The sequence below is a fragment of the Saccostrea echinata genome, unplaced genomic scaffold (genome assembly GCF_033153115.1).
Source record: "Saccostrea echinata isolate AGI-Se365-2 ecotype Australia unplaced genomic scaffold, CSIRO_AGI_Sech_v1 ptg000016l, whole genome shotgun sequence".
Taxonomy (NCBI): Eukaryota; Metazoa; Mollusca; class Bivalvia; order Ostreida; family Ostreidae; genus Saccostrea; species Saccostrea echinata.
The window spans coordinates 26,628,994-26,655,620 of record NW_026889765.1 but is presented as its reverse complement, the minus strand read 5'-3'; the positions used below and the strand labels follow the sequence as shown (position 1 = coordinate 26,655,620).

General features: G+C 32.3%; 1 protein-coding gene across 5 annotated transcripts in view; it reads right to left on the bottom strand.

Moving 5' to 3' along the window:
* The window catches only part of LOC133188603 (BTB/POZ domain-containing protein 16-like), a 48,264-nt gene that overhangs the window by 7,280 nt on the left and 14,357 nt on the right, over positions 1 to 26,627 (bottom strand). For all 5 annotated transcript variants that reach the window (XM_061324095.1, XM_061324093.1, XM_061324092.1 and 2 more), the window contains 8 exons: positions 24,894 to 25,095; positions 21,100 to 21,233; positions 11,863 to 11,977; positions 11,483 to 11,552; positions 10,980 to 11,042; positions 9,723 to 9,790; positions 9,425 to 9,544; positions 5,799 to 5,890 (listed from right to left, as the gene is read on the bottom strand). In XM_061324095.1, coding sequence (XP_061180079.1) covers positions 5,799 to 5,890; positions 9,425 to 9,544; positions 9,723 to 9,790; positions 10,980 to 11,042; positions 11,483 to 11,552; positions 11,863 to 11,977; positions 21,100 to 21,233; positions 24,894 to 25,095 — 864 coding nt within the window. The remainder of the gene's footprint in view (positions 1 to 5,798; positions 5,891 to 9,424; positions 9,545 to 9,722; positions 9,791 to 10,979; positions 11,043 to 11,482; positions 11,553 to 11,862; positions 11,978 to 21,099; positions 21,234 to 24,893; positions 25,096 to 26,627) is intronic.

Below are 26,627 nucleotides of genomic sequence, written 5' to 3'. Positions count from 1 at the left end.
TTTTTTTTTATTCACATCTCTTTTACATTATTGTACATTGAAGTTAATACAACATGATGTGTTTTTTATAGAATAAATAGAGAGATAAAGGAGAGAGAGAAAAGAGAGAGAGAGAGAGTTAAGAAAAAAGCTGCTTCCATCTGTTCCACTGGGCATCAAACTTTTCCTTTCCACCATTTTTATACGAAATAAACTTGTGTGTTTCATAATAAAGATTCATTTGTGATATTGCAGCACATAAATTCAAAGGTTTCTCAGTACATCTTGCTGTATAAATATAATACTTAAGCCAAAGGATAATAGTATTTTGAATATCAGCATAATTCTCTATATAACCTAAAATAAAGGATTTTTTCATAATATTTATCACTACACCAGTCTTATCTTCAAGAAACATTACAAATTCTTCTAGAAATAATTGTATGTAATCACATTCCCATAAAAGGTGTTCTATTGTTTCTTCTTCTGAGTGACAAAAATTGCAGTATTTAGAGTCATTTCTTTTAATTTTAAACAAAAATGAATTTGTTGCTAAAATTCTGTTTGTAATTCTATACTGAAACCATTGGAGTTTGCAGTCTTTTGTCACTTTGAAGGGTATTTTGTGAAATTTTTTCCATTCTTTATCATCAACCTGTAAAATCTCACTCCACTTTGTTTTACCTGTTGACATAGAAGAGTTTTGATTAAGAATTTCATAAAAACATTTGGATTTACGACATTTCATCACCTTGTAAATATTTGACATAACTAATGGATTTTCTAGCTTTTTGATAGGTTTGTCAAGACCAGAATTTTTTATCCAAAATTTAGTAGCATGAATAATGCTACTATATTCTAAAAAATTAATCTTTATTTTTGGATAAGTATTACAAAAAGATTCAAAACTTAAGAGTGAGCCATCTTCATTAATAATATCATTAATCCGTCTAATGTTGCTGTCAAACAGTTCTTTATTATAAAAAGGCTTTCTCCCAATATGAATCATTGGATTATAAAATAAAGGCGAGTCACCAGTAACCTCAGACGTTTTCTCATGATTTTGTAATATTAACCAGGATTTGAAAACGTCTATCCAAAATTTATTTTTCAAAGTTTTCAGAAAAGTTGTGACATAATCAGTCCCACAGTTTATAAATTTCTCTAAGTTAAAATTTGGGATGAGGTGTTCCATGCCCCTATTTGTAAAAATGAGATGTCTTATCCAAAATAATTTCAAAGAAGATATAAAAGACTTAAGGTTTATCATTTTCAATCCCCCATCTTCATAGTTTTTAACAATAACTTCTTTTTTAACCCTGTGGATTGAATTATTCCATAAAAATGAGAAGAATGTTTTTTCTAATTCTTTACAGTATGATTCAGAGGGGTTTGGGATTGACATTAAAATGTGATTTAGTATAGGTAAAACTAATGTCTTAATAACTGTAATTTTCCCTATTGGAGTTAGATACCTTTTCCCCCATTGTTTAAGTACTGATTTAATCTGTACTAGCTTAGGATCATAATTTAGTTGTTGTAACTTATCCAGTTCCACATCAAAATGTATTCCTAGAAGAGTAAATCTAGTAGTTCCCCAGTTAAGATTGTAATTTGGCAGTAAAATTTCATTGCTAAACTTTTTGGAACCTATCCACACTATATGAGTTTTGGCATAATTAATGTGTAATCCAGATATTTCTGAAAAACTCTTTAGTGTTTCCAATGTTTCTGTAAGGGATTCTTTACTGCCATCAAGAATAAGAGAAGTGTCATCAGCTAATTGAGAAATCTTTTTTTCAACATTGTTCACAGTTATACCTTTAATATTTTTGTTTAATCTAATTTGGATTGCTAATATTTCTGCACATATAATGAATATATAGGGAGACAATGGGTCTCCCTGTCTGCAACCCCGCTGGATGTTAATTCTATCAGAGAGATTACCACCTTGATTTATTGCAGATGTAATGTCTGTATTAAAAAGCGATACCCAATTCCTAATTGAGGGGCCAAAGTCAAAAAATTTTAGTGCTCCTTGAATAAAATTCCATGACAAAGTATCAAAGGCTTTTTCAAAATCAATAAGTAATAACAACCCAGGTATATTTTCTTCTTCCGTATAATGCATTATATCATATATTAACCTTGTATTTTCACCTATATATCTATTAGAGATAAAACCTGTTTGATCTTGGTTGATAATTTTGTCAAGGTATCTTTTTAGTCTATTTGCAATAGTGCCAGATGCTATTTTGTAGATGGTATTTAACAAAGTGATTGGTCTCCAATTCTTTAAGTATTGTCTTGGCTTATCGCCTTTTGGTAAAAGTGTAATAATACCATGTCTTTGTGTGATAGAGAGACTCCCACTCTTATAACTGTAATTAATAGATCTAACTACAAAAGAACCAATATATCTCCAAAACATCTTAAAAAATTCAGCAGAAAAACCATCAGACCCTGGGGATTTATTAGATTTCATTCTGTAAAGTGTATCTGAGGCTTCTTCCATAGTAATTTCACCTTCAAATCTATAGATTCTGCTTCTTTACTTGAAAGCTTTGGTATTTCTTCATTATTTAATTCATTAAATAAATCAGTATTTGGGTTGACTGCACTCTTTTTATATAGTTTTTCATAAAATAATTTTGCTTCCTTTAAGATTTCTGATTGGTCATAAATAACATTACCATAATTATCCTCCAATCTAGGTATAATCTTACTAGTAAAATTTCTAGATTCTAATGTGCAAAAATAGTGTGATGGTTTTTCACCTTCCTCAACCCATTTTGCTCTACTTCTGATATAAGTGCCTTGCAATTTATGTTTTCTAATGTTCTCTAATTCTTGTTTTTTACTACAGAATTCATCAATATTATTTTCACAAACATTTTCTTCCAATAATTTAATATTTTCTATTAAATCTCTCTCCTTGTTTTCTCTTTTCTTTTTGATATATGATGCATATGAAATAGTCTTACCTCTTATTTCTAAAAGCAGAGTTTCTAAAAATAGCTGATCATTAACAGTGAAAGAAATATTTGTGTCTGGAATATTATCTATGTTGTCAAAGTTATACACTGGTATTGCGTATTGTTTCTTAACCTCTAAAATAACATTTTTAATACAATCTAGATAATTTTCGTCATGAAGTAAGGAGTTATTAAACTTCCATAACCCCCTACCTTTCTTAAAGTCATTAAAAGCTATAGATAAGGATATTATGGAGTGGTCTGATCTATAACTAGCATCTATAGTGCACTTTTCTAATCCTGACAAGAGGGTTTCAGATATTAAAAAGAAATCTAAACGGCTTTGCTTCAATGGAGTTTTCCTTCTCCATGAATATCTACGCTCATTTTCATGCAGCTGTCTGAAAGGGTCAACATAACCATTATTTTCTATTATTTCCAAAACTTTATCTCTTGCCTTTGGATTATTTATAGATTTGTAATTGTAATAGTCCAAGTTAGGATTTAAAACTAGGTTGAAATCGCCACATAAAATAATATTACTACACTGCATATCATCAATATATTTTTGTAAGTTTTCAAAGAAAAGTGGTGTGTCATTATTTGGACCATAAATATTACATATCAATACTTCATGGCCCTCTATATATGCCTTAAGTAATTCCCATCAACATCACCCTTTTCTGAAAGAGGTTTAAAATCAAAGTTACTGTTAACTAAAATTGCCACTCCCCTAGAGTTTGTGGAGTATGAGCTGAAAAAACACTGGTATCCCCACAAATTTCTTACTTCGTTTTCAACATCACATGAAAAGTGTGTATCTTGTAAACAATAAATATTATATTTTAAGGCTCTTAAATAATTAAAAACATCCTTGCGCTTTGCAATATCACCTAAACCTTGGCAGTTCACTGAAATAATTTTAACCATTTAGAATAGTTACAAGACGTTTACGAATTGATACCCATGGAAACAAACAATCGGAGCTCATTTTGAAACTTAAAAGAGAGAAAGAAAGAAGAGAGTAAGAGTACAAATATAACAATATAGATGAATTGAATTATTTCAGTAAAAAAAATCAACTGAAAGTCAAGCTGACTACCGTCATGGAGTTGTGAGTCACAGTTTGGAAGATTTAATGCAAGTTATGACCGGAAAAGCGTTTTGGTAACTATTGTCGAAGGAGGTATGGTCAGAATTTTTAATCCCGGATTTTTTTTACTTTAAAATCAATATCGTCAAGGATATCAAATTTCACGCGTTTCCCTTTCACATTCCCATACACCGATCCATTAAAGTACCAAGCTGATGATACACTTTCGTTATCTAACAGCCGTGCGATTAATTCACTGTTTTCCTTAGTAACATCGTCACCCAGTCGAACATTTCCAGGTGCTTCCTTGACCGCTGATCGATGCCGCATGATGTGTGCCTTCTGATAAAATATGATAACGGTTAAAGTGATTAACCAAAGAGTTACAATTTAAGTGCAAAAAGGTCAACTTAACTGTACCGTAGCTCAGTTAGATGCACACTGACCCCCCATTTTCTCTGCGATTTTGAATCATACTATATGAGTACTTATCCAAAATATACTTCTCAAAAAATCCTTGATATAGCAAATTTCACGAGTGACATACCTTAATTGTCACATAGAATACACATGTAAAAAAAAATATGAAAGCCTTGGGACCCATCATTCAGAAGTTATGCCAAGGTTATTGTCTTTCAAAAGTAGGTCAAACTCAAAAGTCAAGAGGTCGAAAATGCTGGTACCCAAAGAAAGATAGAGTGAACAGAAATACACATGTAAAATATGAAAGCCTTGCACCAACTGTTCAGAAGTTATGGCCAAGATTAAAGTTTTAGTGGACAACAGACAGACAGACAGACCAAAAACTATATGCCTCAGAATCTCTGATAACAGAGGAATACAAATGATGATTCTACTTAAGAATAAAAAATTGCTTCTGAATATCTCACGATAGTTGACTCAGGAACCAGAGCTTTATAAGATCCATAATTTTAGTCTATTACATCAAACCTTAAACATTTAAAGACACCCACTAGTTGTTATCAATTTATTTGAATGATAGCCACAAGAAATCAGGAAACTGTTTTTGGTCCTCCCAGATTCTGCCCCTCCCCCTTTTCCCTACCCTGTCTATTTTTTTTCTTGTCTTATACTCTATATGATAAATTCTGTTCCCTATCTCTTTCTTGTAAGTTATGCCATTTATGTCCACCAGTTATCTGTCAGTAAAGTTAATGTTTATACATATGTATCTTGTCAGTAAAGTTATTGTTTTACTTCCTGTCAGTTATTGCTGAAATCTTGTACAGAAAGTTATTTTTCCCTGTAAGTTATTATCTACTTCTTGTCTGACAGAAAAATCTGTAATATCAGACTCAGTATATCTATTGTTTACTTCTTGTCAGTAAATTATTTTTTACTTCTTCTAAGTCATTGATAACTTCTTAAATGTAAAGTTACTGTTTATTTTCTCTAAGTAAAGTTATTCTTACTTCCTGTCAGTTAAGTTGTTGTTTACTTTGTGTCAGTAATTTTCCATCAGTAAAGCCATTGTTTACACTGTCAGTTAACTTTCTGTTTACTTTTGTTGGCAGTATTTTTGTCTACTACCTCTCAGTGAATTTATTACTTAATTCCTGTCAGTATGTTAACTATTATTGTCAGTGATGTTTTACTTGTATCACAAGAGTTAATTTTAACTCTCCATCAGTTAAGTTATATCTACAAATGTACTTGTACTTAAATTACTGTCACTGATAAGTAATATCTACATATACTTGGTAAGTAATATGTAAGTAATATCTACTTACTGTCAGTGATCCCTGTCAGTCTGACAGCAGAGAAGAGTGGGGCATACATCTGACCTTCATCTTTCTCCACAAGGGCACAGTTCTTAGGTAAACTGTAAAGAAAAACAATATAAAGGGATCCTATAGCAGTACGAGGGGTGATCAAAAAGTTCGCGAACTAATTGAATTACTTCCATAAAAGAAATAAAATTAGGTTTCAGTGTTCCTTATTTTTTAAAGTAGTCCTCTCCCCTAGTCCCTTTTAATGCACATCTGAAACCGTTCTGCCCATGCGCGAATCACGTGATCCAGTTGGTCACGTGACATGTTCCGTAGCATTCTGTTCACAGAAGCTAAAAGATTTTTCCTAGTCTCATATTTCTTACCATGCAAGTTATTTTTTTAAAGCAAGAACAGTCCATTTGTCAGAAATGGCCAAATGTCGGCAATAGGATGGGTGGATAAGGATATCCTTTCCCAGAATGAGCATGGTGACCATCACAACCCAAGTCATCTGTCTTAAAAACATCGTTTATCCAGTGTGGATAAAGCATGGACGCCTTCTTTTTATCATATCTGATAAGTTTAAAATCTAAAGTAAACGATATTTTAGGGATTTAATAATTACATTATTGTTAAGATATTCAACTATTTTTCTAACTGTAACTTGGCGATCTTTCATAACAAATTGCTCTACTCAGTCTAGACGAACTCCAAAAACAGCGTGAACTCTGAAAACGAAGTCTTTGGCTCCATCATGCATTGCGGCAAAATGGCGTTCGAGGTAAACAAACGATGGATTGTCGTTCGTTTCTCCAAATATACGTCGGCATAATGGCTGTATTTAGTACATTGTTACTTCATTCTATTTTTTGTTGAATGGATAATTGCATTTATTAAATTATTTTGTGGATGTTGACTTATTTATTGCTTCAAACTCTTGCATAATAGTGAATTGGATATATACGACATCGAATTCAATACTGCCGGTAAGAAATATTTTCTTATTTAATTTATTATCTCCTTGATTTAAATTATATGTTGTTCCTAAAATAAAGGTGCTTTAATTTGTTTTTGAAGACACCCAGCTTGTATTTATTTTAATCAGAAAATGTGCATTTTCACCACGGAGCAGAGATATTAATAGGTTCATTTTTAGAAGACATGTTGTGCCCTTAATATTTAGAACAGTGGTTTTAAAGTTTTCATATTAATAGATAATAGTTTTAAAAATGTTTTCATAATAATATCTGTTTGTATGTGATAAAAAAATCGGTAAATAACAATGGTAAGAACTTATGCGTTCAATTCCGATGTCGTACACAAATAAAAAACCGGAATGTTAATTTATGTGTAAAATTCAGTCAAGTTTTTAACAGTTACAATATATATGTCCCATTTTGCATGTATATCCTTTTTATTATGCATATTTACTTCTCAAAACGTATCATTTTCTCAGTAATTGATCTGACTTGAAACATTAACTTTGAAAGTAAATATCTCCTTTTTTGCAAATAAAATAAAAAATCTGACAAATACGATCTCTTCCGAAGTCTTTTATTTAGCAATTCTGAGTACTGGCATAATTGCCATACTTTTCAAAACTTTGCACGGACAGTTTTTGTAGACCCATCATTTTTGCCGAAAAATCGCCATTTTTTGTGTGTGTGCGCATGTGCGGACTCTATTTTCGGAGTCTTTTTCAGTCTCAATTTCTTACTTCCGGAAACGCTGTTTTTGGAGTTCGTCTAGACTGCTACTAAGGACACATCTCTTCCCCTGTGTGATTTCACTGGGCAACACGTCTTCGCTAGCCAAGGGTTTCTGATATGCTACTCTCCTCATAAGCCCTTGGCATACGGTGTTAAAAAAAGTTGGGATTTTTTTCTCAAGTTGTGATTGGAGTTGATCGACATTGTTCGACCAATCAGCAATTGTTTTTTGTAAATGACGATATCTGCGTTCGGGATATATCTCGACTCTTTAATATCGGGAATGAAAAACGCAAGTAAACAATGATCCGTAAGATAACATGCCATTCTATGAATAGCTATATGGTGTCATCCAATATCTTAAGCTGCGTGCGAAATATGTGATTAAGAATCAATACTGCAGATGTAGATTTGCATTTTAACATGTTTAAATAACAAATTAACATAACTCAATACCTTCTTGTTAATTATTCTTTAAAAACATTATTTTTTAAAATACGCTTTTTATTTCTGTCGATGACGCAATCTGTGCGTACCTGGTAAGAATTGTGATCACGTGACGAAAACAATCCCGTCTTTTGTCAGCACCGTATGCCAAGGGTTTATGAGGAGAGTAGCGTATCAGAAACCCTTGGCTAGCGAAGATGTGGGCAACAGAACAAACATCATTTTTAACCATCTCCCTTCTTTCACTAAAACAATCAATCCAATTAATGATTCAACTTCGTGCAAGTTTTTTTGTCTTCATAAACCTTGTACAAATTATTATATGCTACTGTAAAGGAATTTCCAAGATATACGTTAAACTATATATACACAGCCGTTCGTTGCTTGAGTACGACTGAGTCAACCATTTTTTGTCACAAGTCATCTATATATTGAAGTCATTTTCAAATTGTGACGTCACAAACATGGAGCAAAACATTACATATGATATGCTATTTATAGAAGATGTGTATGACTATATGTATGCCAAATTTCATTCTGGTCTGAATTGTGGCTTTGTAAATATAGAGATAGTCCGCGAACTTTTTGATCACCCCTCATATTATACATAAAATACAAAGAGGACTTTTTTATAATTAGGGTTTTTTCACTTCTTCATATCTATGCATAACTACAGTCAAACCTCGTTATCTTGAACTTGATGTGGCAGAGAAAAAACTTCGAGTATTCAACATACATGTAACTTAAAGAATAAGGGGTTGGGACTTCCAATTCACTTCGACATTCTATGGTATTCAAGATATCAGTGTTTGATATACCAAAGTTCAACTGTACATATAGGTATATGCACAAAAAGTGAGAAAATTCCATAATGAAATGTATGCATGTCATTGAAAAGTGATAAAAATTATTAGTTAAATGATTTTGATATCAATATATTGCTTATGAAAATTACAGCTTTTACCAATGTTAAATTAAACTTTTACAAAGGTGATCTGATGTTGAAACAAATTTATTGAAGTAAAAAAATTGATGCAATTATAGCCTTCCGAACTTCCTTGAGCACATACAGGTACATTATAATATACTGTAGAAACATAATTTCATGAGGACAAATTTTTGTGAATTGCAAATAATTTCCTGGTTTGTGTGGACTGTTATTTATGTGGCTAACATTTCCTTTCTATCAATATTCATTGAGATTATATATAACTTCAATGGCAGCAGCAAAGTTACCCTCTATAGCCACAAAAATTTAAACCCACACAAAATACAGTCAAACCTGGATCATTATCTCAAACTCAATAGGACCAAAAAACCTCAAGATACCGAGATATCAAGGGTAAAATACGTAAAGAATAAATAGTTGGGACTTTCAAATCGCTTCAACGTATCCATAGTTAGTGTATTTGAAAATTCGATGTTCGATCAAGATACCAAAGTTCAACCGTACTAAGCTTCCACATTACACCAAGTAACATGAGTTACCTGTTATAGTAGGAGAGTACAGTGCTGTGCGAGGGCATCAGTTGTATATGGGGATTAAGTTGTAGGAACAACCAATAAGAGAGCAGCCTATATATACTGTACTCGTTGAAAGTAAACAATCTGAAAATAAAAAAAGACCAGAAAAAGTCAAATTTTTTTTTTTAATTTTGAAAAATGTATGGTTGAATTAAAGCTAAATGATGCAGAAACAATATGACCTTGAAATCAAAATCCATTCAAAATTCAGAAATTTCACTTTAACATACATGTACCGGTAATTGATTTTACAATTGAGTACCTGTTTGACTTGAGAGTTTTCTGGATAAGCTCCATTGGGACATCTCGTAGCTGGATCTGAGAGGACAACTATATAACAACCGAAAAACAAAAATAAATTTACTGATAATGTTCATGTCAACTTATATTGCAAAATTTCAATTTTTGACACTTTATAACTATAAAATATACATTCATAGGTCTCTGTCTCTGATGAATTGAATTCGAATCTTAAAATGCCAGGTATTCTATACATGTACCGTGTATACATTCTGGCATATTAGTCAATTGACTTATAATGTGGCGTATTTTACAGAGGAAGTTGCCCATGACACGCTTAAATAAATTGCCCCAATGTACATTTTTTGCCAGAATCTGTTGCTATTTCAAGTCAATATTCTAATGTATTTACCTCTGTTTCAAAGTATGTTTTGGGTCATTGTATCAATTTGATCTTTCATCGTTATATAAACAATTATACAGAGTAAACAATATAAACATCCTAACTCTTGAGAACAATAATTGTTGGAGTTGTTAAGAAAATACATTTCATATTTCAGAAAAATACTCATGTTTCTTATAAAACTCACTGTCTTATAAGTGAGTAGCACAGTTTTGGACTCAAATTTTACACTTAAAAATGTGACTTATATCCTTTGCACAACTGTAAAAATGTGTAATGACCAGATGTTAAGATCCCCCCCCCCCCCCCCCCCCCCGAGGGTTTCTTGGTCCTAGGGGAAGATATCATATTTGAAATGGATCACAAGTGGAAGTTGTATTCAGTCAATTGTTAAAATAATAAAACTCTGTCTTAATCCTGTCTAATTTAATAGATCCTCAAACATGCGACAGGCACTGGACTTTCATAAAAGCATTTTTTTCTGGATTTCTACAGCCTTTAAACTTTGGCTGGTATAGGTTCCACTTAATAGGCACACACAAAATTTGGGGTCATAAGAAAGAGAAAAGGTGACAAAAGAAAAGAAAGGAAAAAGTGGAGAAAAATTGCCTCTTAAACACATGTATGTATACTAATGCAGTAGTTCAAAGTTTTTAATTGATTTTTTTTTTCTCTAACCCCTCTGCAGAGGAACATTCTCCAAAAATCTCTGGCCATCAAAAGGAATATTATGCAAGTATATCGGTATACATTTCCCAAATTATTATTTTTTTTTTTTAGTTTTTTTCCTCATGCCCCTTCATTTATGTGACAATAGTAATTAACTGGCCAATTTCAATGAAGAATGAGATTCAGTTAAAAGTTTGACAACGTTACCTGAGGGATAAGATTCAGCTCCAGCCATCTTTCACAAGCTAACACCACCTGTTCTTGGTGATACTGAAAAGACAAGAGTTATCTTTCTTAGAATCTTTTTCTTCAGTAAAGCACACAACTTATTGGCAAATTTAGAGGGAAAAGGTGGGGGGGGGGGGGGGGGGGGCTAAAAATATATATATCAAAATTAATAAATTTATTTTTTGTTGTTGAATATTTCATTTTATGTATGTAAAATATACATAAGTCACAAAACTGTTCCACAAAACTCCTAACACCTGAGATCTTGGGGTTTCAACCCTGGGCCCCTACCCCAGACCTCCAACTAGTGCCCCTTCCTCCCTTTTCAAGAATCTCTCCACTGCACCCCAAGTTATATTTAACATAATTGTTAAAAAACAGGGCAAAACAAACTTGAAATGAGAAATAATTAATTTTAAAAAATAGTTTAAATTTAATTATTAAAAGCAATTTGAGAAATGTATTGTTGATGATCTGGTTACCTTTGAGGCAGCCAGGTGATATATACACACAGTTCTGTAATTGATGTTTTCCAGCATCATTTTACCACAGCTTGAATGGAAAAAAAGTGTTAATGACATATGCCACTTAATTTATATATATCTTATCAAATACTCTAAATCTATGTCAGTTTTCATTATCATTTTCTGCACACATGCATGCACACCTGTACAGCATGATTTTATGTCTGTATTACAATTATTCCAAAAAATTTAAATTACTGTTTAAAGAAAGGCCTTGAGGAATTTTCTGCTTTATTTAATTTATCCTTCCAACTGCTCTTCAACTGGGAAGGCAAATGTGTAACAATGTACATGTATGTGTAAATGTACAACTGTGGCTATATATACATAAAACTTACGCATCCTGAAGTGCCTTGAACCCGAGAACTGAGGCCGAGGCCAATACATTAGCAACCTCTTCAAGCTCTACTTCTAGATCATCATGGTAGAGATTGCCCAAGGCAACAGCCATTGCTGAAAAAAGGAAGTAATTTTTATGAAAGAGTTCACAATGAGTTTCAAATTTTATAGGGTACGTAAGTTAATTAGTACCTGTTCAAATCATACACCAGTCAAAACTTTAATTACTACTGTGATAGTGTTTTTATCCACACTGACCATATGCTTGATTGTGATAACTCAAATACTAGGCAGTACTAAGCTAGCTGTCTATGATTTAAATTAGATTCCAGATAAAATACACTACAGCATAAAATTAAGAAAGTCACATCAAAAATAAAATGTAACTAAAGCAGACCTGATACATGTAGTTATGTATCATTTTACATGTAACCATATAACTATATATGTAATATGAAATATTTCTCAGGCCATATACATGAAAGTATATATTTAATTTAGAACATAAATACTGAACTACTAGCATAATATTTTAAGTAAATCAACTCAAAGTTGGCCCACAAAATACATATTCTTAAAAAAAAAATTCCCAAAATAAAATCTTTTTAAAAGTTGATGAAGAACACTTTGGAGTTTGATTTTTTTACTCCTTGCAGCAAACGATCAAGAAACCAAGAAATAAAGTGTTTTGTACCTTTAAAGCCCAGGAGAATTGATCGTGGGAACATTTCATTCCCACTTCCATTTTAAGTAATTTCTTACTGATTTGATTAATTGCAGTTCTTGATGAAGTTGTTTCAACAAATCGAATAGTGGGAGAACACTTTTATCATTTGTGTGACTGTTATCTCTTTTTCTTTTTCTTTTTTCTTTTTTGTGTTTTAGACTCCTTCAAGATCCAGAATATATCAAATTCTTTGATCATATCTTTAATGGAAAAGGACATGATAAGATAAAGGCCCTTTTTGGCCCTTGCTTTTGGGTATGTCTCAGAATGATGCATTTTTAATCTGTTAATATATCCTTTTTTTCAAAATATAAGCATTGATGCTAAGTGATATAACATAAAATATTAAAATATATCACAGGGGGGTTATGAGTTTTTTGACAATTTCTGATTTTTATCACCTTTGTTCCAACATTTATCCATTTTTAGGCATAATGAAGCAAAAGGTAGCCCAACTACCAAATTTACAGTTACATGCATATATCATGTACTAATATCATATATAAAAATCACAGACAGGATTGCTTTTGATCATTCTGTGTTTTCAAAAGAGAAAAGTAATTATCAATTTTGACAAAATTTCATCAGAATCAAGGATTAGTTGGGGAAAATGTTCTAATTTATTGCACTCTTGTGGCCTCTGTGTACAACAGAATAAATGCTATAGCTGGTTTTCAAACAATCATTATACAGGATTCTTAATTACAAACTACACTGTATAACAATTTTTAAATAAACTATTCCATTTTTGTCAATTATAGCCAAATTTGGCCTTTTCCATACCTTATTCTTTATATCAAAATCTTTTCTTTTTTTTTAACAATGAATAATATATACTTTCATACTTTTTTCTGTAGTATTTCAATCTAATAGTCTAATTTAAGACAGTCACTTAAATTGTCACATTAAGTATTGATACACCAATTTACTTTGTCAATATAATTAATCACAGAATTCTCTCTTTATCAGATTACTGTATGGTTTTGTGTACTCATCTAATGATCAAATTTTCCTCGACACAATTTTCTTTTTCTATTTTATTCGTGCCCACATATGACCAATTTAATTAGCACAGAGTGTGCACAACTAATGATAGGGAAACCCACCAGTGCCAATACGATAAACTCAAAATAGAACAGTATTTTTTAGAATAGTTACTATTTTTGAATGTGAGTACACATCTACACTTTCTTTTTTTACTCGAGTACTTATCTGCAATACAGAAATAGTTGTGGTACGGTGATGAATTCTGCGAGTCGAATCCAAAAATAACTTCCAATCTCCTCAACTCCTACCATTAAAATGGCACTGATTAAAGTAAAACTACTTGGTTATGACTAAGTCACTGGGACCCATGAAATAACTTCACTTTATCTGTTATTCTTATATCCAGATAAGGAATGCATAAAATTTATATAGCTAGGGATCCAAGAAAACTGCGCTATATCCATGAATTTGCAATATCCGTGTTTGTACTAAAGAAATTTTACTGCACAATTGACGTTATTGAAGTCTTATAAAAAGCTTGATTTTTTTTCAATCCCCAAGGAAAACATCATTTTCATTCTATTGTATTTAAGAATATTAATTAAATTAACTAATCTATTTCATGAATAAAAAATAATAGGAATTTCTCCTCCTTAGCTAATTATCATACTTAAGCAATTGATTTGTGTGAATTTTATTAACAATAAAACTGATATTATTGGAGTTGACATTTCTTAAGCTACATATAACATTATGAGATGTTTAACATAGTGCTACACAACTACAGTAAAAGTTGTCTAATCTGAATTCTGTGTATTTTGAAATCTTGCCTATTATGATGAAAACTTTTTAGTCCTTTTCAGTAAAATTCAATTCTTTGAAATGTTTTCTAATCCAGAATGTTACATGTATCTAATTTTGCAAATCTCGGAAACTTTGCATGACCAGATCTAGCTAACTTCACTGAAGTGGTGTCCCAATCTAGGGAAATAGTGGTGCCAGATCTAGGGCACCAGTGGCCAGGTGCCAGATCTAGGGAACCAGTGGCCAGGTGCCAGATCTAGGGCACCAGTGGCCAGGTGCCAGATCTAGGGCACCAGTGGAGTCTGGATTAAAAAAGATTTACTATTTTATATACAGTCAAACTTATCTAATCAGGACAATACTGAAAGGGTAGGACTGAACTTGCAAAATTTTTAACATTTCATGCCTTGTATAACACCATTTTGTCCTAATTAAGTTTAAAAGAAGGTCATGACATTAACAAGTAAATTAAGGTTTCGTCACGATGTTCTAGGATTGTTTCTAGAAGCCGATGAATCATAGCCAGAAAATTCGTGATCCTAGCTTTCATCTTTCATTGATTAGTGCTTAATTAATTTACTCACCCACACTTAATGGTCCAGGTGTGTAAACTAGCTACCTGTCAATAATTGCCATAACATCTTCATTCAATATTTCAAAGAAAGATACTTTATATGGTTGTCTCTCCCATGAAATGTATTGGAGTGGCATATTATTTATTTTTTAGAATGAAAAATACAATGTACCTTAGCCTCCTATTCACTATATTACATCTCTTTATATTTTTATCACTCGATCATGTTAGTTGCAGCAACTGATCCTTAATTCCAATGTAATTTAAAATCACAATGGGCATACATGGAGTCTTTTTATGAATTATCGCTACTGAAGAAAAACTATCTCTGAACTTTGAAATGATCTATTTGATTTATCACCATGGGGATTAAGTTACATGTAAGTTTAACACACTGCTTGACTATCGACTCTTTATCAACTATTTATCACAATAAATGCTTGAGATCTTCGAGCTTTAACATTCCATACTCTTTTCACCTCTAGGTTTTATGGTATCCTCTTTATACATGCAAGAGTTACATCTAATGTTTAACTTAATATCAGATACTAATGTCTAGATGGTCAAGAAATTGACTTGAAGGTGTAACTTTGAATTTAGAATAGCTGTAATGATATCTATCAGACCTCAATATCATTAGAGGTAATTTATTTGTTAGTCAATAGAGGGTACTAGTGTACCAATTTGATGTTTGTTAAGGAAAAGGTTCTCAACATACTGAGCTGTCAATATCTTTCTATGTCCAATTTGACCTTGACCTTTAATAATGTGATTTCAAGATCAACAGGAATCATCTGCTTCTCAAGGGAACAAGTGTACCAAGTTTGATGTCTGTCAAGCAAAGGGTTCTCAAGATATTGAGTGGTCAATAATTTCTTATGTTCTGATTGACCCCTGACCTTTCAAATTGACATTATGACCTCAAAATTAATAGGGGTTATCTTAACTGCCTAGTTGGAAGCAATGTACAAGTCTGATGTCAGTCAACAAAGGGTTCTCAAGATATTGAGCAAACAAAATCTTTCTTTATCTTGAGAAGCTTGACCATTGGCCTAAATGTGACCTCAAGACCAATCATCCTGTTTTTTCCCTTATATAACTGGTACCGATAAACGGTACCATTCACAATGCCAAAACATTAATTTTTCCCAATTTTGAGTCTAAAAATTCCCAGTTCATCTGCTGAAGAACAGATTTACAATGACATCGTAATTCTTTTCATATGAAATGTATGAGTTACGTAAATGTTTCACTTCCTCTTTAATCAGTAGTAGAGATCAGTGGTAATATGGCGGGATGAGTGTTGTAGACAGCGTAGTCATGCTAGTGTCTTACATTTTCGGTAACTTGAAAGCATGACAATGTGAGAACAAGGGACATTAATATGTAAAATAATGAATACTTGTTGATTATTCTTTCAAGCATGGATTTATAAGTAATGAGGTTAGAATAAACTCGAAATAAATTTCATTTGTTGACATGACAAAAAAATTCCCCTTGTTCTACGTACACTATTTTTCCCAAATGGATCAGTACTGGATGCATTCCCAATGGGTAGAAAAAAATAAGGGTCATCTGATCATTTGGGGGAACTAGTGTACCAAGTTTGATGTCTGTCATCAAGATACTGATTGGTCAGTATCTTAATATGTCCAGTTTGACCTTTGACTCTGTGACCTCAAAATCAATAGGGGTCATCTTCTAAAGGGGAACCAGTGTATCAAGGTTGATGTCAGTCAAGCAAAGGGAATTGAAGATATTGAGTGGACAATACCTTACCAAGTCCAGTTTGACCCTGACCTTTAACCTTGACCTCAAAATCAGTAGGGATTTACTCCTTAGGAGGAACCAGTGTACCAAGTTTGATGTCTGTCAAGCAAAGGGTTCTCAAGATATTAAATGGTCAATATCTTAATATGTCCAGTTTGACCTTTGACTTTGTGACCTCAAAATAAACTGGGGTCATCTACCTCTTGAGGGGAACCAGTGTATTAAGATTGATGTCAGTCAAGCAAAGGGTTCTCAAGATACTGAGCAACAATATCTTTCTATTTCTTGTGTAGTTTGAATTTTGATCTCAAATGAAATAGGGGTCACCCATTCCTTAGGGGGGGACCAGTGTATCAAATTTGATCTCAGTCAAATGAAATATTCTCAGGATAAGGGGACAACACTAGGTCTACAAATGCAATATGCCCCCTTTTCAGGAGGGGGTGGGGGGTTGGGGTTAAAAAAAAAATTAACAGAGATATGTTGGATTTGTCTGCTAACAAATTCTTAGCTAAAAATGTGGACAGAGGGAGAGAGAGAAAATATTTATAACAGATTATTTTTTCATTCTCATATTTAAACAAATAAGGAAAATGTAAATAGAATACAAAAGACAGTTTATGATTTTAATGAGAATCATTTCTTAAACTTCAATTTATCTGGTACATTAAAGAAATTAAGGCCTTTAAATGGTAAAAAATAGAGAGAGGTAATTGATTTTCTTTCTTCATCTTAACCTGCTGAACTTAGAATGCACTTCACGATATTGATTTGCAGAGTACCACACATCTTCCTGGGAGATCCTATAGATTAATTCATTCATCTTCACGTTGTTTCCCAACCCTCCATTCATTGGACTGTCATTTACTACAAAGATCGCGTTAATAATACATGACCAAAGCGTGTGTATTTTATAGTACATTTCTGCAGCATCTGCAAATGTTAAAAAACGTGCCCTGAAAGTATTTCTTTGTGTTTTGTATTGATGAATGATTAAATAAAGTCTTAATCTCCATTGCATGCACTAACAACATCAGTGAATATGCTTTAATGAGGGAAAAAATTCATGCCACTACGGGAAAACCTTGAGCTTGAGGGCTCCAACACTACTGGTATATTGATTACCAATTTTCAGTTTTCATTCAGAAAAGCAGAAAATTGCTCGGAAGAAGCAGCTGCGTAACCTTGAAAAGTGTCATTAGATAGTCAATGTTTTTCTGGTAGAAAAGCTTATTAGAGTTGTTTTATATCTTGGGATGGAAATCGTCAAGAAAAAAAACCCCTTTATCTTGATGAAAGAAAATGGTCACATCCTTTCCATTTAAGAAAATTGCTATCACATGACAAGATGCTTGGGAGGGAAACAATATAATGCTAATTATAGATCTCATCTCAGAAATTTTACATAACAAAACGCAAGCCTGATCCTGACTTGTCATACAAAGATACAGTCATTTACAAAGGATTACAGACCAAGACTCCATTAATCAGAGGGGATTATGGGTAAAATGATATGACAAAGATACTGAAATTACATATATAGGCTTACCCTAAAGCAGTCTGATTGGGGAAAAAAATTGCAATATCAATAATGTTCCATTTGCCTATATTCCCTTGATCAATTGTAGTACTTTGTCTTAATATTTGATACTATACTGTTATAATGACACTGATTTCATTCTTTGTGCTGCAATGAGCTGTCTCCATGGTTGTAGATGACTAAGATTGCAAATATCAATATAAAAAAAAAAACTGAGGAGATTAACAAGTCATCAAAGGGAGTGGTTGACAAGCTGTCTTAAAAGCAAATATTTGTATTTTCTCATGTTTTTTTGTCTTTCAGGTGACTTTATTAGGTCTCTCATTACGGAACATAAAATCTTGCTTTTGTTTCATGCTTTTAATCCTATTTCTATCTGAAAGATCCCTGTAGTTTTGTCCACAATCTCATGCATTGTTTTGCCTTAAAAATCCATATTTCATTAGGGATTACGAATCCACCAAACTACTTTTTAATGAACTTAATTATAATTCAATATTTTCTTTTATCTCACAAGACGTGAAGTTTTTAATTTCATACTTTTCGAAATCACCACTTTTCCTAAGCAGAAAAAAATTCACTTGCATGCCAAGAATTTTTTTCCATGGATATATGCATGGTTATGGATCCTTTACATCATTTCAATTACATGTATTTGGAAATTTTATACATTTATGCATGTCCCATAATTAAGACTCAATATCATCCCAGCAATTAAGCTACACAGCTATAGATTACTTACAATTACAAGATTTAAGGCTTAAAATGGCTTATCATTTGCATCATCTTAAACAAAATGGTTTGAAGAATGTATCACTACATTTGGAGACACAGAACTTAATCTGGCTTTATGTAGTTGTAGATCATGAAGCAAGTCTGGTCGTGTTGCATCCCAAGACTAATCGTTCATTCAAGTTTGGTCTAGGTAGGTTCATGGTTACATAAGAAAGGAACTCTTCCAAAAACTCTAACCCTGCTCACTAATCCAGGAAATACAGGTCAGATGCAGCATCCAAAGCAAGTCTTCATAGTGTGTTTCCCCAGGTTTCTGTATAGGGCTTATAGTTACTTGAGAATGGACCTGCTCCAAAAAATAAGGTTATACACAGCTTGAAGATATAGGCCAGTTGCAGCATCAAAAGCAAGTTTGGTAGTACATCCCTATATGCATCATTCAAGTTTGGTCAAGGAAGGCTAAAAGTTACTTACAATATAATTGGACATGTTTCAAAACTCTTACCAGGTTAGTACTTATTTTGAACATATAGGTCAGATGCAGCATTGGACTGAAGTGCTTCATCCATGCCTGTTTGGTCTAAGTAGGGCTTATGTGGAAATTGGCCTGCTCCAAAATCACTTAATCAGATGAAACATCCAAAGCAAGTTTGGTAGTGTACACCCCTATATGCATCAACCAAGCAAGTTTGATCTAGGATGACTTACTTGGGGACATAGACCTACTTCTAAGACTTAACCTAAACTTTTTCCAGGTGAGCTAAAATAGCAATTACTCAACCAATCATAAGTATCAATTTTGAGAATTGGCATCCTAAATGCAAGGATAGTCTACACTAAAGGTATTTCTTCTTCTTCCTCATCATATCATATTTGTTGATCATTTTTTTAGTTTCATGAAGCAGTAGTCTTCCTTCTAAATAGTTCAATGAAATAAAGTGTGGTTTATCTCAAGAATTTTCTATTTTTTAAAACGAGATTTAGGAATACCATTTGTTTAAAACATCACATTATTGTAACACATTATCTTTACCATGAAAATTTATTGAGATTATGCTTGTGTCTAATTTTTTTTTTAGAAAAATGTTTTATCATGTTTTGCCAATAAAATAAACCCAATAAAATAAAAGAACTGGAAACATAACATAAAAAAATTCCAAATGAATTACAAACAAAATTCTTTTATGAGTAAAACATTCCTTCATTCCGGCTTGCTCAGCACTGACTTCCTGCATATTACAGGTAGCCACAAAGCCCCTTAGGAAATCTGTGGAAGTCTATATACATCCACCTGTCTTTTAGCCCAGATAAATAAAACCCCAGTCATAAAATAGTAAAATGTCTTAACACCAGATAAACCTGGCCTGTAACCTGATAGCTGGTAACATTTGGTTACCACAGAACACTAGCTTTCCAGTGTGTTGGTAACAATGGTAACCTATGGTTACTGCTTATACTTCATACATGAATCTTGCAACATTTGGTTATGCCTAGGTACTGGGCTGAGAACATTTGGTTACTGGTGCTACTGTTTATTTGGTAGCAGGTATTATTTGGTTACTTGATGCTACTTTTTAGCTGGTAGCTGGTAACAATAAATTTTGGTTATTACTGGTAATGCTACTGTTTACTTTGTAGTTGGTTACCTGCTTACCTGATAACTGGTAATATTTGGCAGTCTGATGCTAATGTTTATCTGTTGGTAACATTGGTTACTTGAGGATACTGTTTACCTGGTACATATATCTGGTAACTTTGGTTGCCTGGGTTACTGCCTTACCTGTCTTAGTTATAAGGGGGATCCTTGTTTACCTGGTACATATATATATATCTGGTAACTTTGGTTACCTCAGGTTACTGCCTTACCTGTATTAGTTATATGGGGGTCGTTGTTACCTGGTACATGTTTCTGGTAACTTTGGTTTCCTGCCTTACCTGTCTTAGTTATAAAGGGGTCGTTGTTACCTGGTACATGTATCTGGTAACTTTGGTTGCCTGGGTTACTGCCTTACCTGTCTTAGTGATAAGGGGGGGGGGGGTCCTTGTTTACCTGGTACATGTATCTGGTAACTTTTGGTTGCCTGGGTTACTGCCCTTACCTGTCTTAGTTATAAGGGGGTCCTTGCAATCCAGTTTTATAATGGTGACATTGTTGACTCGTTTCTCAGAAACATGGGCCGGATGATTCACTCCTTTAACTTCATCCTCCTCTGGATCTTCCACCAGACTCAACCTATAATCATTCCAGAATTTAAAGTTTGTAAAATTTATTTTGTATAAAATTAGTTTCCAGCTTGATCTTAATCAAACTGAATAAAAATCCTCCTTGGAACACATCAAGACATTTCACATATTGTACATCAAATAAGATATTATAATAGCTTTATTTATTTATTATCGAAATGCTTTTATTTGTTTTGCAACCATTAATTGATGTGTTTAAATTGGGAATTTTTCCGTGAAATTTTAGCCTTTTATTAGCCATTTTATTTAGCCACAGCTGTATCACAACTGAAGTATAAATTAAGCCACATTTTACAAATCTATAACTGCATGGAAAAAAAAACTTCAAAGCACAACAAAGAAAATGAAACTATCAGTCATTATACATCTTTTCTACCAATTTTTTTTAAATTAGCATTTTATAATACATTTACAAGTCTTTTTTTTAATTGTAGTAACAGCATAGAAGTGGTTTTCAGGTATATTATCTTTACTTATTTTCACTAATTTTACACTTTTACAGTTTTCTTAGCAGACACTGTTTAAGAATTCTACATCTTACTGGGACTACTGTAAAATCCTTGCTGCTTATGGTCTTTCTGTAACTTTCAAGCCTTTCATGTTCTAATTTCGAATTTCCTTACATACAAATACACTATAAATATAGTAATTACTATTAACCACCTATCTACTGCTGAGTTATTAAACAAGAAACTTACTTTTAATTACATGCATGTACAGTCATTTCTGTAAACTGTCAATATCTTTCTACTTCTATTACAGAAAGAAATTGAAAACAATGTTGTATTTCCCAGCTTTCTGCCCCTTTTTTAAGCACTAAGCGCTTTCTGGCATCTTAATTCTACTTCCGTTCGCGATCCAGCGCCACTAAGCAAGTTAGATAACTCCACTGGGTTTTCTAAAAATATGCAACTGGAAATCCCCGACGCTCTTTCGGCTATTTTAGTGTAATACTGCGTTACGTGCAGTTCTAATAATAGGAGTCAATTAGTAAGGTAAAGAGTATGCATGTACATTGTACGAAAATCCACTGTTAGTAGACAGGGGCGGTTCTTATCTCTATACATTGTAGTTCATTTAAAATCATGTCGGCTCATACCACTTGTGTACCATGTAGCTAACAATTGCTGCATCTATGGCGCAGATACCTTAGAAACGGTTAATTATATGTCATGTACATATAATGTAGTGATTGAATAAGTACATATTTTTAAAACTGAGATGGGATTTTAATAAGTATTTAAAACTCAAACTGGAATTAAGTTATTTAGTAGAAAATTTCGCATAAAATTGATTTACAATGTACCTACATATGTACGTTCTATATAATTTATATCAATATTAACTAATATTTCTTCTTCTACACCCTTATTTCAGACAATGAAACTAAAAACAATCTTCCTATTATCACCCTTGCACCATGTAGAGAGCTACCAATAAAGTTGATTTTCGCATCTCAGTGTCAATATTAGTAACAGACTGGAATGCATTCATGAACTGTCTTTAGTTGTGTTGTATTCTATACTTGTAATAGGGGTAAAAAAATATGATGTAAATAATTCGCAATGAAAGGCAGTTTGTGGCTGTACGTACACGTAGGGAACGTGGAGGCTGTGTTTTCAACGAATCCACTTAGATAGGAAAACTAATTTCTCGGAAATATTGATGACAAATATTGTGCTTTAAAATTGTGTGTGCAGTGCGAAAGATCTGGCGGAAAATGCTAAAACCTTAATTAAACGTTCTTAGCAATGGACAGGAATAGCGCTGATGAAATGTTAAGCATACTTGTGTTAGGAACTTAGGAAGAAATAGTTTAGGTAAAGGTGTGCGTGTGTTGCTGATTTGTCTGCTAAGCGACTTAATTAGGACTAAGTAAAAACAGAATAAAACAATGTTGCATACCTTCATAAAGACTTATTCATACTTGAGATTAATATAATGTCTTTCTTTCTTGGGCTGTTGAATTATTTATCATGGAATTAGCAGAAAAATTACGGGTCAATTATTTTCAGTACTAGTATTCCTTTTTAACACACCACGTGCTGTGGATATTTTTTCCCTCTCAACATGTTTTGCATGGTAGTTAATTTCATACATAAACAAGTAAAGATTGGTGTAAAGTATCAAATATCCGTAAAAAAAAAAAATACTGAAGCATTTTAAGTATTTCAACAAGAGTCCAAAAATTACTTTTGGGGTTTTAATGACATATTTTTATTCCGAAGAAGAAAAGTATAAAAATTTTATTTTAAAAAAGTTAAATTTACAAATTTACTTATATTGTAGATCAACAGAAAAGACTAATTTTTTGATGCAAATACATTATAAATCATGTACATGTATATGAAAATCAGATGTAAAGGATAGCTTTGAATGTGTTATCATCAAACGAAGAAGACAAATATAATATCCTTAATTATAATCAAAATGTATATTTACCAATTATCTCTGACAAAATGACGTAAAATCTACGGGTGCTCATTTAATAGATTTTTTTCACATGATGATGCTGATATGCTGCACAGCACGATGAATGTGAAGTGTAAAAAATGTATAATGCACAGCTGTAGCATATTCAAAACAAAATGATATATATAGTCTAAGTTTTATTTATAAATAATAAATACCGGATGCTCGTAGCGATTGTGTAAATATCTTACACACTCCATTAATGTATTTCTTGTAAAATCCTTTCAATAGATTCGTAAATTTAAAAATCGCTCATGAATATGAAAAAAAAAGAGATATACTAAAAAACAATTAAGTGAGAATACTAGTATTCGATAGTTTTTAGATCTTTAATTCATAACTTTAATAAAATATGTTATCAATAAGGAAATATTTTATCGACGCAATAAAAAATAACATTTTTATTTTTTAGGAGCACTTTCTAAAATTAATTCACAATCACAAACAGCCATCTTCAATTTGAAACGCTCGTGAACACGGAATGAATTATTAAAAATTATCACCAGAACATTTTAGCTATCAGTGTTGCACATTAATGAGAGGAATATCAGCGACATTTTCAAATGTTCAAAATTATTTAAAAATATACATTTTCCAGCAAACGTGTAACTACATTTATAGTCTAAATTTGGTTGGAAAACTCGTCGACCCCCCAACCCCCTTCCTCCAATGAATTGCGATTTATACGCAAACCTACCTCTTATAGACTCCTTTAAGGTGATGGAGAATGAAAATATTTTTACATGTTCTTTTTTTTGCTTCTTTCTTTTTTTTTTATTAGGTTTGAGAAATACATTACTGTTTGGACTAAATATCTGTTATTTAATTTTTATATATTGTTGGGTTTTTTTTTAAAGAAACGGAGAATCTCTAACCTTCAAATATTTCCCCGTCTGGTTTGAAAAGGCGGATATAAGTTTTATTTTAAATTAAGTGAATATGTATTGAAGAACTGTGCTCGCCCCAGCGCAGTTGCACTGTCAACATAATACTTCTTCCAATACAACAGGCAATTTAAATTCAAAATAATTCTGATGAATTTCAAACATTGCTTAGCGCTTCCCAGTACTTTCAGTACTTTGATTAAGTTATAGTAACATTTAATGACAGTAACTCTTCTAAATTAGAACCAACCCCATTTTGACATTCCAATAAAGGCTTCCTGTAAACAGTTTACCTGTTACTCATTTCCTTGTAATCATTGCTGTAAAACTTGTTTTTCTTTATGTACGTGTCCAGTGTTTCAGAAGCAGGACTTCTGTAATATTTCTGGAATCTAGGATCATCTGCTTCCTTTAGTAGGCTGGCTAGGACTTCTGCCTTCTGTAGGAAGGGCCTATGAAGTTCCCAGTCCATGTTTAGGCACTTTAATATCACATCTAAATTAAACAGATTTAGAATTAAAGCAACTATGATTGTATATTAAACATCAGTTGATATACTGTGAATTTACTTTCCTTATTGTGTGCCACACATTTTTTTTTTTAGTAAATAGAAGAATTCCAGATGACTCTAGCAGAAAATGAGGCAAAAATTCAATTTTGAGTTTTTAAAATATATATTTTTATCTTAGATTTGGAGAAAAAAAAACTGATATACACTCATGTATCAAAGACTATTAAAATTGATCAAAAAAAAAAAAAAAAAAGAAACTTAAGAAAGAAGATCAAATTTACATTAGGCCATTCCAAGTTTTTTCTCTGTTTAGTGTCCATCCAACTTTCAAAAACCTACCTACCTATTCGCAAAAAACACACAAGCAAAAAATAAAACACAGACATTATAGCAGCGTTTTTCCCCTTATATAACTGGTACCGATAAACGGTACCATTCCCAATGCCAAAACATGTTAATTTTTCCCAATTTTGAGACTTAAAATTCCCAATTCAACTGCCAAGCAACAGACTATGATGACATTGTATTTCTTTTTATATGAAACATTGTACAAGTGGACTAATTGTTTCACTTCCGCTAAAATTGAAAGTAGAGAGTCAAATATGGCAGGACATGTGGTATAGATAGCGTAGTGTCATGCATTTTTGACAAATTGAAAGCATGAAAATGCGAAAACAAGGGACATTGATATGAAAAATAATAAATACTTGTTGTTTATTCTTTAAATCACAGAGTAATAAGTAATGAGGTTGGAATAAACGCAAAATACGTTTCATTTGTTTGAATGACAGAAAATTCTCTTTTGTTCTACTTCGATGCTATTTTTCCCAATTGAACCGGTACCGGACCCTTTCCCAATGGGTAGAAAAAAATCGCTGTATAGTCTTTAAAATTACGTCATTCAAAGCATTTCATTTTATTATTCTATTTTTCATGTACCAAAATCTATTCTTTAGCAAAGTCAAGATATTAAATGCTTAAAATATACCTAATATGACATATTGTAAACAAATATTTAGAGATATTAACAGAAGTGAAAGATTTTGACCAGATCGAATAATCTATTTCATGACTCCTGATTTTGTTTGTTTTTTCTCATATGGGGTGTCAAAAACCAAGCTGCATGTGGATGCTTATAAACATAGAAAAAAATTGGAATGGCCTTAATAAGAACGTAAAACACATTTTTTTGACTGACAGTTAAAAAACACACTTTTTAATGAATTATTTTGATCATGTATCCATATGTATAAAACACACTGAATTATATTGCTTGAGTTTATTAATTGTTTTGTGGTTGATTTCTCATCCAGACATTTCTTCACTTTATATGTAAATTAATCTATAAAATATTAATATGATCACTTTCAAAGAGTACACTCACATAATTAAAACATGAAATGAGAGCCATACATCAAATATACAATGTACATGTCAATGCTATTACAGAGTTGTGAATATCAGATACTTTTAATGTACACTTTCTTACAATCAATTAAAACTGCAATAAATCATT